Source organism: Idiotropiscis lumnitzeri, chromosome 19, assembly GCF_059441095.1.
Source record: "Idiotropiscis lumnitzeri isolate Australia: NSW breed Sydney's pygmy pipehorse chromosome 19, RoL_Ilum_1.0, whole genome shotgun sequence".
Lineage (NCBI taxonomy): Eukaryota > Metazoa > Chordata > Actinopteri > Syngnathiformes > Syngnathidae > Idiotropiscis > Idiotropiscis lumnitzeri.
This window is the reverse complement of record NC_142409.1, coordinates 6,175,175-6,190,723: the sequence shown is the minus strand read 5'-3', so window position 1 is coordinate 6,190,723 and position 15,549 is coordinate 6,175,175. Positions and strand designations below refer to the sequence as shown.

The following is a 15,549-nucleotide window of genomic DNA, read 5'->3' as shown; positions in this document are numbered from 1 at the left end:
ATAGAAATCACTTCAATGTCTGCTTTTTGTTTGATACGTTTACTCCAGCGAAAAAGTGTGCCGTGTCAGTGCTATTATTGTGCCAAAGATGTAAGCCATGATTAGATGTTATTTTAGAAATGTGAATACAGGTCAGTATTGACTATACAGTAGGTCCTGTCAATTTGATTGTTACTGATTATTGTTTCTTTGGCTCGTGCGTATTATGTTAGCACTACTTCATTTGAGTTCAAAGACACTCCACACATTTGTATTTATTTCATTAACCTCTAAAAAATACTTTGAGTGCAGTTCGGGTGTTCGGTTATTACGTGTTTTTACAAGTCGCACTTACGTGAAGTATAAATCTAAATAGACAGACCCAAAAAACTGTAAAAGGCATTAAATCAGAATTGGGCTTGATCTGCAGTTTCAGTTTTGGCCAAAATATTTCAGCAGTGTGTACCACTACTGCCAAATAACATTCTTGTCTACTTTCAATGTGAGTCGCAAAGTCAAAAGCCAGAAAATAAAGACTTCAATGATTTCCCTTTTTAGCAAAGTATTAATTATGACAGGTTTATAGTCACAGATATTTAGGAGAGACATTCGTTCATCGGTATCTAATGTAACTCTGTTGTTTTGAATTTCTTGTTTGAGTCTGTTTTCATCAATACGCGAATTTAGATTGCTGTCAACGGAAAACGCAGGTTTTGCATGGACCGTATTCCAACCAGCTGAAACAATACCAGACCCTCCCCAAACACAACCAGGCACGTTGCACTCTGCAAATAAGCTTTCTTTCTTCCCAAAATATTTTTTTTTGCTCTCGTGGGACTGATTTAAAGTGTCAGCTCTAACATGCCTAAAAGGACCGATAAGAGATTGCGGTGATGAGGGGTACATGGGGTGAGCGGTCTCAAGGGGAAGAAGGTTTTGGGTGGAGCAGCCAGTGCGTGACTCAGCCCTGAAGTGAACTCTGAGAGGATGGAGTGAGACCACATGTTTGTCGTGAAGTTGCCTGGATCGAGCCACTCTCGGGTCCAACGAGTCCAACAAATAAATATTTGAAAATAGGACTCTTCATCCGTGATAAGGTGGTCTTTATGTTGGTGGCGCTTGTCCTACCGACATTACTTTTAATAAGTTTTCTTATCCATTTATGTCCAGTGGAGTGGAGCGTACATATTATCAAAACAAAATTTGTTTGATGTTTAAGAAATGAGAAGAGTCATTTCTCCTTGGGCTGTCTTCCATTTTTCATGCTGTTTGTCCCGCCCGGAGACATTAATGTGCTCGACTCTCCCTGGCATCGTCCCAGCCTGCACTTGCACGGCAACCTTGACGTGTGATCAGACTTAACAGTACCTGCGAGACACCGGCTGTTACCGAAAGACATCGGCCATGACGCTATTACACACACAAATATTTAACATACAGAAGCAATGATGTCATTCACTGATGACTTCTGTAGCTCTGCGCTTGGAGGTCTGGAAGTGTTGTGAATAGGTCAAATGATGGTGAAGTATTTCTCTCCTCTGTCCTCAGGACTCGCAAGTGACAGCCCTCTTACACTTGGCAATACCAGATTGCTCCAGAGGAGGGCGCTTAGGTAAGATACAGTAGTATGACCACTGATTATTTTTTTTTCTCCCCCTTAACATTCAGTGCAAAATAATCCATGTATCTCCACATACTGACTGCATCATTTAATTTAAGTTAATTTAATAAAAATGATTTAAAGTCGCTTCTATGCTCCTGCTTGATGTCAGATTTGCTTGGTTTTCAAAATGACTTGTCCCATAAAAATGAATGGCGATGATGAGGATGATGATGATGAATACCAGGGGCGGAGCTACATATTGGCCCTCTCTGACCACTGCTTGACCAGTGAGATGTTGTGTCACCCTGGCCACCCCACTGGAAAAATTCCTGGCTAGGCCCCTGATGAAAACCTCATGAGAATTTGACTACACAAGCTCATACGGAGGTGGTTAAAATATAATCAGCACATCTTTTTTTGGGGTGCCGTGTTGTAGAAAGGACACTTTAAATAGCACCAGTGTCCATGAATGTCACCTTGTAGCGTGCTAGAATAGTACGGTCCTCCTGCAGCATGAGAAGCATTGCTCAGCATGCTGGCAGGCTGTCAAATACTCCACCCTGCCTCCACATTAGCCTTCTACTGTTAAGTTACTTTTGCAGCAGTAACACAAGTGTGGGAAAGAAGCCTTCACTTAACAGCATTGTGAATGTAGCCGCCAAAGGAGTGGGTGTTTTTGTAAATGAGGTTCAACAACTCTGTGGTTTCTGAAAGGGACAAAAACTCACACACAATACTATTTTTTTTTTCTTTTGTAATTCTTCACATCTGGATTCCATCTTTTTTGGCTTTAGATCTAATTCCAAATACTGTAACTGAAAGGAGATTTATTGTATATCTGTTTAAGATTGAATGGTTTAGTCAAGCTGAACCGTATCGTAATTCAAAATCCTTGCTTAAATGACGCCGTCCAAGACTAAATTTCTTAATAATTGAATAATAATGAATGAATGAATGCACAATTCCAAACCATTCTGCCTCAAGTAGTTTCAGATGAACTGTTGATTAAATCCTTGTTAATTCAGCACTACAACTTCAATACTTGAATTAAGTCTATAAACAATTTACATGGCATTCCTTTTTCTTCATTTCCTTTAACCCTCAGCTTCCAAAAAGAATTCTCCTTTGACGAAAAAGGTGACCCAATCAAAGTTACCAAAGATATAGATGTTAGTCTCTTGGCCAATCTCAACAAAGGTATGTAAATGGTTATATTTTTTTACACACCATTTGCAAATGAATAAATAAATAAATAAATTCAAATGAATTAATTCATATTAAAGTAAAAATGCAAATCTATTATGGCTGAAAAGCCATGGTCACATGCTGGTCTATGATTATCCTGTAATTGTGTGATGCGTAACCTAAAATTCCCTTTCTCTGCCAACTTTAATTAATTAATCTCTGAAGTTTTGCGTGCAGCTTGGCACTCGGAATATTCAATGTTTTATCAAGCCACCGACACAAAGTAACTTTTTGTGTGTGATATTATCTGGAAGATAGAGGTTAGCTGCTTGATTATTAATTTATTTAATCTATTTCTTTTCAAGTCTCGGAGTTGCGGAAACGATTTGAAGGCATCACGACAAGCACGAGTGACTGGGAAATGAACAGGTGGGGAGACGGTAGACGTTACCTGGGCTGGCTATTGAATCTACTGATGATTCTAACGTCATTGCTGACCATCTGCTTAGAAAGGAACGTATCGCGCGGCGATTGGAAGGCATCGAGGGTGAGGTGCATCCATCTCTCCTGCCCAATTTGGTGGCCAACCGACTTCTGGAAGAGGATACACCACGCTACACAAGAGCTTCTGACCCCTGCGATCCATGTGGTGGTGAGATACGACGATGACTCACTCGCTTCATTGTTGTTGGCATACTGGAAAGACCTAACTTGTGCCTCTTGTAGTTACAGTGCAAAGATATGGATTGGAAGGGATTGAAAATGCAGATATGCAGCCGATGGTTCCTGAGCGACAGTCCAAAACTCAACCCAGATCTGATCCTAAAGCTTCCAATCACAGTGATCATGTCTGCAGTCCATCATCATCATCCACCAAAGGTGCACCAGAGCTAGAGTCCAAAGCTGAACGCATTGCCCGCTACAAGGCGGAGCGCCGTCGGCAGCTAGCCGAGCGCTATGGCATCTCTTTGGACCAGGAGCCAGATATGGATCATCCATCCCGGTGCGCTCGTACTCCGAAAGAGTCCGAGGGCTCTGAGAGGCCTAATAAAGGGGGCTTTGTCCCGGATGAAGAGAGCAATTTATACGCTTCCACCAGTAGTCCGAGAAGAGGGCAAAGTGCGCCCCAGCACAGCCTTCCGGAGACCGGCTATGAAATGAGTCGAAGCAGGGTCGACTCGTTCTCGGAGAGGGAGCGACTCATGAACCTGGAGAACCAGCGCCGAGCAGCTGCTCCTGAGCCGTCCACTTACATGGATGTTACGTCATTGTCGTCCAGTGCCAGGGTGCCTGCTAAGGACTACACAGCCACGGGGGTTCCGCCAAGCTCACCCAAGATGAGCAGACGCCCTTCTCTCCCCTCACCCAAACACGGGGTGTCACCTGGCGACCTCTTTATTGAGCAGCAAGCCCATCACATACTCAACAGACATGGGTGAGCACTCGTTACGCTTTTCCGTTCTGAGTTATTGTCTTATTGTTGATTGCAAACTTAAAGGGAGCTGTTTTTTTGGCATATTCCCATGATCAGATTTGCTACTGACCCCTCTTCTAGTTTGCATCATGACAAAATGCGGCATATTGAGAAACCTCTAGTTCAACTCCAGGCCACGTGTTGCAATAGTGCTGTTGGCTTTGTAGTGGAGCGAATTGAATTGCTCCTCTTCGGGCTTTTTTTTTTTTTTTGCCAAATGTACTGCTTTTATCTTATCTTTATCTGGAATGGGAGTAGAGACACTGGGAGAACAGTGTGAGGTGTTCACACTCAAATTGAATGCCCCCCCTGCATCATTTGTATGTCCGCCTCACCTCGTGTTTTGGCTTGCCATGTTATAATTCCTCTTTAGTGCTGGAACGCGAAGATTAGTGTACAGATTGGTGTGCGTCATTAGCCCCATCTGTCCTACTGATGAAACAACTGGTTTACTATCGTGCTGGTCATCTTGACTTAATCAGTTCCATGTGACGAGTCTGACGACATGCAAGTTCATCTAGGTCAGCGCGATCTTTATCTGTAAGCTGCTAGTGTGTGGGACACTTCTGTCAATATCACAATGTTAATTAAATGTCTCACTGGAGATTCTTCCAGCATTCTTAAAAGGTGGAGCCATAGCCCCCCCCCCCCCCATGATGGCCGCCGAGCACATTATGAGTCGGTTGTTTGTGTCTGCGTGGGGGGAAAAAAACTAAACAAACGACTAGAGTCCTACCTGTTGCCCTTGCGCTCACATATTTCCCTTCAATGGTACAGTACAAGGGCAAAACTGTGCACTGATTGGTTCCTCGAGACTGACGCTGATGGCGACACCCACTCCTTAATCAACTGGCCTTCGAGGTACACCAAAGCTGGTTGTGTCTCACCCAAAAATCACCCTCATGTTTCTTTCCCGTCAATCCTTAAGAGCAGTGATTCTTAAACTGTCAGCACAGGACCTAGCTCTTAAAACTCTCCTTTTCCATTTCCGTGTTGTTTTATTTTTAGAGTAAAACTATGTTTTTGTAATTCAAGATCCCCTTTTGATCAGTTGACACTTAAGAATCTCTGCTGTTGAGCTTTGAGAGCCAGCTGGCCCCATCGTCATCATGCACACTGTCCCGATTTTCAGCTCCCTTTGCTAAGATAATAACTTCATTCTCAACCTCATTCCGGTGTGAACAGTTGAATCCTCTCACTGAAATACATTGAAGGGCTGGACCATATTACACAATAACATACAGTAAACCTATTAACCAACAAATTGCAGTTTTGATTGTTTTCTTGTTCGTAATTAACATATTCACCTTCACTAGTGAGGTTATGCATAATTAAGCAACTTTTTTTTTAACCATCCACCCTGTGGGTTGATTTAAAATGATTTCATTTCGAACTAAATTGATCTGATACTGAGGATTTCTTTATCTTCATTTCTTGTCATCCACATTCATGGTTAAGATGACATTTCTATATGGCAAAAACAAAATGTCAAAGGATGTCAACTAAAAACAGGTTCACACACATGCAAAGCGTCAATCATCGCCGTGTCGAGCCCTGACGGGGAAAAGCTCACTACTCGACTGCAGTATTAACTCTCCACCAATAGAGAGAGCTAATGGACTGTAAAGAGTAGTTTGAATACTGTACAATTGAGTTTTATGTACGCAAACTGGAATTTGCGTGTGGATGCCATGACATGGTGTCAGCAAATTTTGGGGTAAAAAAAAAAATATATCGACGCATTTTCATGGTTGACTTGTCCGACATTTTTTCACAGCCTGAATACTGAATGTAAAGAAATCGTCTAGAGACTTTAAGTTCAAGGTAGCAAGAATAAGTTGAATGAAATGGTCCAATTTACTTACAAATCCATTTATAAAAGCAGGCTTTGAATATATGCAAGAATTGTTGACATCCTATTAAAAAAAATAATCCTTTTTTTTTTTTTTTGCATTTGACCTCGGCTTAGTGCGAATATTAACTAGCTCTTTGTCTCCCTGAAGAATTAGAGTTAGGGAGAGGCTTGCTAAGGAGGACTGTCGCCAGAGGAGCCCAGAGCCGGGAAGTGTCGCAGAGGCTCCGACATCCCGCCGACAGTTTCAGCACCAGCCTTCTGCGCGATACAACACAGACCCAACGATTCCCCAGCAGAACCACTCCCACCCTCACCACCACGCACAAGCTCTGCTTTGTCCTGTGGGACCCGATATTGTCGGTTATCCCAGTTATCTGTCCATGACCTCTGGTGTTCCATCCAGAGTGGAGCACCTCCCAGATGAAGAAAGTGAAGAGACAGGCGGCGTTAGGACAGAGGGCCTCCTACGTAGTAGGAAAGCCGTACTACCCTCAGAGATCCGCCGCAGGGAGAGGAGCACTGAGGACCCTCGTAGAGGAAGAGAAGATGAGTTGAGTACCTCCAGAGCGTTTACTGAGATTGAAGAACCGGCAAGAAGAGGTCACCGAGGCAGAGCGAGATGGGAAACAGTTGAGCCCTCGAGACACTCGGAGCAAACCAGCCATGAACAAGAAGCCAGCAGCAGGCCCAGAGAGCGTGAAAACGTCATTTATGTCCACAAAGGCGTGTCTGCGTCTCACGTCCAACCCAAAGCAACACTCGTTCACCCTGCGGCGGATTGCGGCGATCAAGAGCGAAGTAAGAGGAGCTTGCATCAGCGCATTCAGCATCCTCAGGAGCTCAAGAAAAGCAATGCGGAGATTCTCCAGGACAGCCGCATGTCGGTGGCTCAGCTCAGAAATTCTTACATGGGAAGCTCCGCCACTCCTCCAAGCAGACGCAGAGCCCAACTGTAGGTGGAAAATGGCATCTACGTGCAAGCTGCCGTGGGCCTCACGCTTGTGCTTGTTCGCTAACATCAACTGCTGCTCATTGATTAACGAGCAACACTGTCTGCTGCGCACTCGTGTTGCAGATTTGCCATTCCGTAGAAAACTCACTCATGCATTACTCATCTAGCATTACGCCTGCTTTGACATTTATCTTCCTCTTTATTGGCACCATAACTTGAATCTGCGGCCAATAAATATTTGGACTCCTAAATCTAACACACATGCATGTGCTTAATGTCTTTCCTAATTTATGTGAGTGTGACATTTTAAATATGTAGTTGAACAAATTGTCACTCCTCACCTCTTTCTCTCTCCCTCACTTGCTCTATTTTCTTTCCTTTGGGTACTTTTGCCATTGCTCCCTCAACTGGTTGGGCACTCCAGTGATGCGGTGAAGGGGGGCCAGAGGGACAGGGGCCGCAGACCCCTTCAGTATATCTTTCCAGGGGAGTGTAGAAAGACGTCAGAGAGGTTTAGGACACAGCCCATCACCACTTCTGAGCGCCAGGAGACCGATAGGTACCGCTTTGGATGCAGCAATGCATGGCCGTGCAGGAAAAATGTGTCATCATGCATGTCGGAGAAAACTCAACGGTGTTCATTTAAGCCTTTTGTTGTTGCTGTTTAGTAAGTCATTGTGCACTAAGATCGTAATCACATTACTACGTGAGCCAGATTATTGTCACGGGCCACTTTCAAGCAGAAAAATGTAGATCTGGTGTGTGCGCCCCTTCCCTTTCACCACTGTTGGAGAGGGGGGGGGGGGCGCAGGTGGACTGCCGCCCACCACATACCCGCCCTTGGTAGGGAACATTTCATGAATTGTCATCGTTTTGTGTAATAATAAAAAAAAATTAAAAAAAAAAAAATATATATATATATATATATATATATATAAATTATTGATTTTAATTGATTTATTTTAATATATAGTTGTGTGCACAACTTGAGCCCTGCCACTGCCTTTAATATTAGCAAACAGAATGATTTAAGGTCAAAGGTCATTCTGAATGGGCCTCACAGTAGTGATCATTACATATGATCATATGAGGAAAGCATGAATCGTTCTTTGTTGGCAGAGTCTCCCTGGGACCGCGGCGCTGAACCGACGTCTATAATGCCGACTAATTCGCCAGTTTATATTGCTTTACTGTTCGTCTAACACTTCCTGTAACATTTTCAGCATACCGTAACTGTCTGCTTCTCACAAAAATGCTCAGCCACGACAGTGCTCACTCTCAGTTTTGTTCCGAGCAGCTCGTTGCCGTTTTGTTTCATCTGCGTGGATGTCTTGCCGATTTGACTGATTTTGTTTTCTTTTTGTTCTTTTTCAAGGTCCTGTGTGAGCGTCGGATTGGCTTCCAATGAAGGTAAAGAACCACGGCATTTGTTTCGGAGTAGGGTTGCCGATGTAAATACTTGATGTAAATACGGCTTCATGTGGTGATTATTGTAGTTGCTGCTGTCTTTTTAACTGACAGCGTCCACGTAAAGGCACAATAATTCATAGTTGTTTTTTTGTGCAAATCTTTGTATTTGGGTTTACAACCTTGTGGTCCTCCCCACCAGACATAGTCGGGAGCCAAGAGAAATCCCAGAACCAGCGACTGGCCTCACTGTTGAGTCAGTCGACAGGTGTGAGTGGCACGGCTGCACGAGCAAACACTCTGAAGGATATGTGACATGACATCATCCAACACATATTCTCGCCGATTGACAGTGGCTCTCTCTGCTCCATTTTGAGCCAGTGTAGAGCAAGGTCTGTGAAAGCGAGGACCACAATGCTATAAACGCCAATAAATCCCAATCTTGGCACCCGTACAATACCATTAAAGCAGATGAGCAAATATATTTAAGACCTGAACTTGTATATTTGTTGTAATTAAGCGAACACAGTGCCCAGGCTGTGCACATCTGAAAATGTTCCCCCTCTTAGTATGCAACTTGACATGTTCAAAAATCTTTTGTTCAATAGTCTATTGTCGATGAAACTTATTGATGTTTGCAGAACATTTTTTTAAAAAAAATGCAAGGACAGTTTGTTTTTTTGTTGCATAATTTTATAAAAGACAACTTAAGTTGGAGTATCTTGTATATGTGCAACTAAATCCAACCCTTTTTATTCCGATGGGCAATCACAAGACTGATTTTAGTTTTTTTTTTTCTTTTTTTCTGTCCCCTCCCTTTTTGTATCTGCGTAGCTGACGAAGAGAAGCTGGATGAACGAGCCAAGCTGAGCGTAGCGGCCAAGCGCTCTCTCTTCAGGGTGATCTTCCCTTTCTACCTGTGTGACCTCTCCTGTCTTTGACATTTTATGCATATGCATGTGACCTTTATGTGATTGATCCAAACTTTCAGCTCAGTGTACGTGCGCTGGATCAGAACAATTTTTTTTTTTTAACTCTCTGGCTTTCCGTGCTATAGCTAACAACCTGGAAATATTGATTTGTTTTCCCTGCATTCTTTGGATCGGTGTGAAGCATTGCAATCGAACAAGAATTCCCTTCTGCATGCGTGTGAAATTGGCCTCAAGTAATCTGTGTAGACTCAGGACTCTCATTTCCAAACAATTCTGACAACAGCTGCAATCCGGGTGATCGGTCTTTCATTATTGTTGTCGAATTCTTGCCAGTTTTGTCTTCTTGACACTTTTCGTGCAAATAACAATTTTTTTTCGAACCATCCAACACGTTATTCCAATCATCAGGAACTGGAGAAAAACATTGCATCGGGTAAACCCCGCTCCAGAAATGCTGCAGTGGACCGGCGGCTGAGGCGGACACAGGACCGATCCAGAACTCAGCCTGTCACCACCGAGGAGGTGGTCATCGCCAGCACGTAAGTCATTGTCACGCGCCGATGCTCAACGACAAGTCTGACGTCATGGAAAACGTACGACGAAGGGAAATTGATTCTGCCATTTTATTTGCAAGAGCTGCCCTTAGATTTTCATGCGCAGATGTGTCGACCGACAATTCCTCTTTCTGACCCGTCTTTTTTTTTTTTTCTGTTAATGTGTGTTGGACGACCCTACATGTCCGTCTTCCGGACCACTGTAGCGCCCCCACTCATGTGCCGCAGACTATGACGGTTCACACAGCTGTTGCGCGCGTCTCTAGCCCCACCCTTGTTTGCAGCGCCCTCCCTCCCAGCAGGTATCCTGGACACGCGTGTGCGCCGACGCTCGCTCCTGACTGCCAGTGTGTCACTCCATAGAGCTTTACTAATTGCTCGAATTTTTGTTTTTTTTCGCCCTCCTTGTGTATTACTACACTGGATTCTAAAATAGTGGGGATGACTCACCGCATGCATTTCATTTGTTGCATTAAGAAACTGCACACGGCAACACAAATCACCCTGACATACAATATGCACAGTGCATCTTGTTCGATTGCACGAGGCGACCACAGCTAAGTATTTCCTTTCTCTTTCCTTGTACGTCATCCTCCCCGCAGTCTGCAGGCGTCATCGCATCACAACGCCACCGCCCGGGAGCAGGCGCCGGAGGCTCAGCCAACACAAGAGGCTCCGAACTTCAAGCAGGTCGCCCCGATGGAGGATAACGTCCAGGCCCAGGAGGAGCCTGACCTCTGCACTCTCAGCCTGGCGGAGAAGATGGCACTGTTTAACCGGCTTGCTCAGCCCCCCACCAGAGTGACTCGCACCAGGGGGGACACGCGCCAGCGCAGGAGCAACGCCCGCTATCAGACACAACCCATCACTCTTGGTGACATGGAGAAGGTAGGGCAGGAGCAATTCCTAAAATGAGTCACTATGTATGCCTGTATGCATCACGTAGGATCATAACATTTTTTTGGGAGCTGTTCTTAACAGTAAACGCCGACTTTATTTTTTTGTTAGACAAAGAATTGCATATTTTCTACTCAGGAGTCTTCAGATATAGACAGCCATGATGGACGGGAGAATTGTGAGAAGCCGGTAGAACTCCACCAAGTAAGCTTGCCCTCATCCGAGGGCGTGCACTTGTTTGCGGCTATGTAGACAAAGCGCCCGCGAGGAGGCCCTTCTCAGAAATGCCCGCACGTTTCTGGCGGCACATCATGTGGCTTGTGTGCACGGGGAATCATGCATGGCCAAGTTTCTGATCGCGTCGTGATTCAACATGGCCGTGGTGCTGCGTCGGTTAAGCAGCAGCAGTGTTGTTGTGGACAGAATTTGACAAGCAAGATTTTTTTGGGGTGTGTTTGTGCATTGGATAAATGTTGTTTGTCATGGCGGAGACCGTTTTGGTATTTTAGGGAGCGTGGTGAATTGAAACTGTTAAATTACTCATTTACAGTAAGCAAAAGTTTTACAGTTACAGCTCTTCATTCAACTTTAGCATCGCACCTTGACACCAAATGACCACAAATTGGCGCCAAAATATTTATAATATATTACGGTAGTTGACGTATGACTTAGGCTACAGCATGACCGTGCAAGTTGTAGCCGGCATGACTTAGTGATGTGGGCCCACCAACGTCAGCGCCAGGCAGCCCGTGATGAGTCGGCATGTTTCTCTGCAATTTGATGCGGCAATGTTTGTATATGATCCAAGCCTCCGTTAACAATTTGCACGCTATCCGTTTGTCTTGGCGTTTAGCTCCAAAATGGTACCGACTCTCGGTTCGAACGCCTCCCCTCGTCCTCATCCTCTGCGCTGAGAGAAGGAGGCACGGTGTCCACTGACCACGCAGGAGACATCCACTTAACCAGATCGCCAGTTGAAGCTGCCGCGTCCCACCTCGACACGCCAGCCCGCAGGCCCCACGACCTCGTGGACCGCCATGCTCAGCCTTATCGAGCGTCGCAATATGCAGAGGAAGGAACAGACCAGGCGGAGGGAAAGAGGACGTTGCCCTCGCCTGAGGGAGAAGTCAGGCAGGCGGCTTTGCCTCAGCCATACACCGGAAGAGAGAGAAGGGAGGAAGAGGAGGAGCAGTGGCTATCCAGAGGGAGGTTTGATGAAAACATGCACAACTCGGATCATCACATGTTGCCGCAGAGGCGGGAACAAAAGAGTTCTCCGAGGGAGGAAGTGCACCATGCAGTTGGCCAGAGGAGCAAAACTTTCAGTGGAGGTGAGGACAAAAGAATTTGATTTCATTTAGTTACTTATTTAGTGGACGCTGTTGATTTTTGTTTTTTTCCATGTGAATGAAATCTTTCGGATATTTGCGCTTTACAAATTGTCATCAGGCCCTTTGAAAAGACGTCAGGTTTGGAATATTTCATTCCAGTTAGTTTATTTCCTTTTGACCTTTTCTTTTTTGGAATTTCAATTATTTATTTTTTTATTGTGGGTTTGTTAGTTTATTAGTTTTGATTTTGTCACCAATGCTTCATTTTTAGTGTAGCTTTTATTTGTGTTCGTCGCAGTTGCAGTTTTATCTATAAGTATGTGTTGAATGCAAGACTAAAATAATGATTACAATAAATATTGTGCAATAAAGTGAACTGAAATTCCCAAACAGTAATATTGAAATAAATGCTTTTGAAATAAACCACCAAAGCTCATTTATGACATTGACAAAGGTGAAATTAAACTGGCATTTTTGCCATAATTACAGCCTGTTTTAGTTAAAAAAATGTTTAATTTTTTTTTAAAAGCACTCTCAAGTTGCTTAGACAAGCAATATCACAAAACACCTTTACATGTTTCAGCTTTTCCCTTCACCAATAGCGCGTTTCAGCCCACAGTCGAAAGTTGTAATTGATTCTTTTGCCGTGTGTGTGTCTGCACCAGAGCTGCCTGAGCCCACTTTTGTGAGGCCCAGAGCAGCATCCGCTTCATCACGGGCCGGCGTCTGCCAGCCTTTCGAGGGAGACGCGTACCCCGACGACAGGGAACTAACAGCCGGCACGTTGCGAGACGATCTGGGCGACATGATGACAGCCAAACACATGTCCATCAAACAGAGGTGAGTCTGCTTGCGGAGAGAAGAATAACATTTTTATACAATTTATCCAGCAAATAGTTTTGTATACAAGCATAGTAGAGTGATCGAGTTGTGCGGAAATTAAGGATGAAGCTTGAATTGAACTGAAACATTTGGCGTTTTATGGATTAAATGCAAATTAAAATGTGATTTTTCAAAAGTTTAAAGGTCAAATTAAGCATTTGAGATTCATCACCCCAAGTCAGAATATCCCTAATGTTCCTTAGTTAAAAGTTTTGCAAGTGGTTTAAAATGTCGACTGTTGCTACAACTTTGGGGACGTTTTCTGATGTAAGAAATCTACATTCAGTAAATGAGAAAATACCGTCCATCAATTGTTGCTCTCGACATCCAATCGTCTCATTCTGTGACGCTGCGTTGGAGTGCACGCACACGCTTGTAAATATGTAAAACATGACAAAGACAGTTGAAAAATCTATCGTGGCGTGTTTCACAGCCTGGTATTGATTGTGTCAAGAATTATGTAAGCCGGGTGAGGTCACAATTTCACAGTCACATTTTTAAAGCTCTAACCAGACGGTCATTGCAATCCATATTGACTGGTGACATAACATGTACGCTCAAGGTGGAATTTTTTGTGTTGTTGTTGTTTAGAACACAAATAACATTTTACTGGATACCAAATCTGATTGGTAGTCGCAAAGTGTGATATCTATCATCCTCTTTTGGATTTGTTGTTGGTCCTCAGAGGCAGAACAGGACATCCCCTCACTGGGTCACTCCCTGAGCTCTCTGGCCTTCCTCTGCTGGTCACATCTGATAATTAAACCTATGTTCTTCTTTTGTTTTGTTTTTTTCCCCTTCCATTGTGTCATTTGAAACCGTCCAACTTTTGTTGTTGTCTCCTGATTATGACTTGGAACAGTTTACCAAACTTCTTAACTCATATACATCAACCCACTTATCTCCCGACAGCTCATCTTAGAGTCCCACTCCAGTTGCATTGAAATTTCTGTTTACATTTATGATCCAGCGGAAAATTGTGTCAAATTGGCGTCGCTTGACTTTCCTTTTACTGCAGGCGTGGGCAAACTATGGCCCGGGGGCCACATGCGGCCCGTTAAACGTTTTAATCCGGCCCGCCGAACATGAAAAAATGAAATGAATAAACCTTGCTGTTGTTTTATTTTCTAAATACTGTGGTTTTTCAAAGACAGATGTATTGTCGTAATGATTTTGTTCACTTTTATTTATAATTAAATTTATTTATTTTCTCTGATGAGGTGAGGTTACCAAAACAGTCCATCCATCCGCTACTGGTCCGGCCCCTCTGTCAAATTTTAGGACCCCTTGTGGCCCGCCAATCAAAAAGTTTGCCCACCCCTGTTTTACTCTGTAGAGGTTTGGGGGTGGGGCTTCATGGTTTGTTTTGGACACGAAAAACACAGTGGTCACTGAAATAGCTTGAAATTGCCGAGCGTAATAATGAAAATTAGGTATTGCTTTAATCTTGTGGTCTGACGATTATTTAGGAAAAGCAAAGTCATGATAACCGGATAGATTGCTATTCAGGATATTGTTCACTGGATGGATTTCTACAAAGGACCACTTTGTCTGAATTAGAATTTCCTTGACTTCTGACTCCCTCAAATGAACTGCGGGACAAATTCCCCTCCTCTTGCATGCTCTCCCGTACAGGGTGGCTTTGCTGAAGAAGAGCGGCGAGGATGACTGGAGGAACAGGATCAATAAGAAGCAGGATACAGTGAAGGTTGCTGTGGGTGACCAGCACGCTCACCTGTGGGAGGCGGAGCAGAGTTTCATGAAAAAGGTAAACCCGATGACGGTTTACTCGCGCATACATTGAGATTTTGACGTGGTTTTGTGTGAAGTCACAGAATCGTTTTATGCCCATGTGACTTGAACGCAGAAGTAATGCACGAGGCACAATTCCTCACAGTGTTGTCGTTTCCTGTTTGGCGCTTCTTATGCAACGTAGTTTATTGTTGGATTTAGTCATTCCTTTCTTGCATATACCAAATTCTGGATTCACGGTACAATTTTGGGAGATATCTAAACAGAGAGGTTGTGTGTTATCCATAATTCTCTTCTTTTTCGTTTTCATCAGTTGTCTAAATCTGTGTTGTGCTTGAACACTGCGTTTATTCCAGTCTTGGAAACAGAACAGTGTGACGTCCAAATTAGTTTCACATTTTTCTTACTTTGTGCTGGGTTTTTGTGTTGATAGTTTTTAAATGCTAAGATTAATTTAAAAATGATAAAAACTCAAAAAGCTATACATATGTATACTACTGTATGTGTATAATATGTAACTGCATGTACTGTACTTAGACACACAAAACATTTGCAATATACTAAATATCTATTCCGCATAGAGTTGCCAAAACCTCGTAAATTTTGGTGAATTTCACATTTGTTAAAAAGTCTGTAATATTGGTCAATCCACACGAATTATCTTATTTTGACACATTATTGAACGATGTAGAGCGTTGAAAATGGCTTGCTCTCTTTCACAATCCAATGCTAATGGTCGAACGAAT

General features: G+C 43.6%; 1 protein-coding gene across 10 annotated transcripts in view; it reads left to right on the top strand.

Moving 5' to 3' along the window:
- Positions 1-15,549, top strand: part of svila (supervillin a) — a 45,553-nt gene that overhangs the window by 15,806 nt on the left and 14,198 nt on the right. For 5 of the 10 annotated variants that reach the window (XM_088282948.1, XM_088282945.1, XM_088282943.1 and 2 more), the window contains exons 2-14: positions 1,528-1,591; positions 2,688-2,779; positions 3,133-3,196; positions 3,277-3,419; positions 3,494-4,202; positions 6,245-7,048; positions 8,424-8,458; positions 9,290-9,354; positions 9,796-9,926; positions 10,544-10,829; positions 11,692-12,169; positions 12,835-13,009; positions 14,687-14,819. In XM_088282948.1, coding sequence (XP_088139074.1) covers positions 3,189-3,196; positions 3,277-3,419; positions 3,494-4,202; positions 6,245-7,048; positions 8,424-8,458; positions 9,290-9,354; positions 9,796-9,926; positions 10,544-10,829; positions 11,692-12,169; positions 12,835-13,009; positions 14,687-14,819 — 2,967 coding nt within the window. In that variant the 5' untranslated portion in view covers positions 1,528-1,591; positions 2,688-2,779; positions 3,133-3,188. Of the gene's footprint in view, positions 1-1,527; positions 1,592-2,687; positions 2,780-3,132; positions 3,197-3,276; positions 3,420-3,493; positions 4,203-6,244; positions 7,049-7,472; positions 7,608-8,423; positions 8,459-9,289; positions 9,355-9,795; positions 9,927-10,543; positions 10,830-11,691; positions 12,170-12,834; positions 13,010-14,686; positions 14,820-15,549 lie in introns of all 10 variants that reach the window. The other 5 variants (XM_088282946.1, XM_088282947.1, XM_088282951.1 and 2 more) reach the window with 4 other exon arrangements.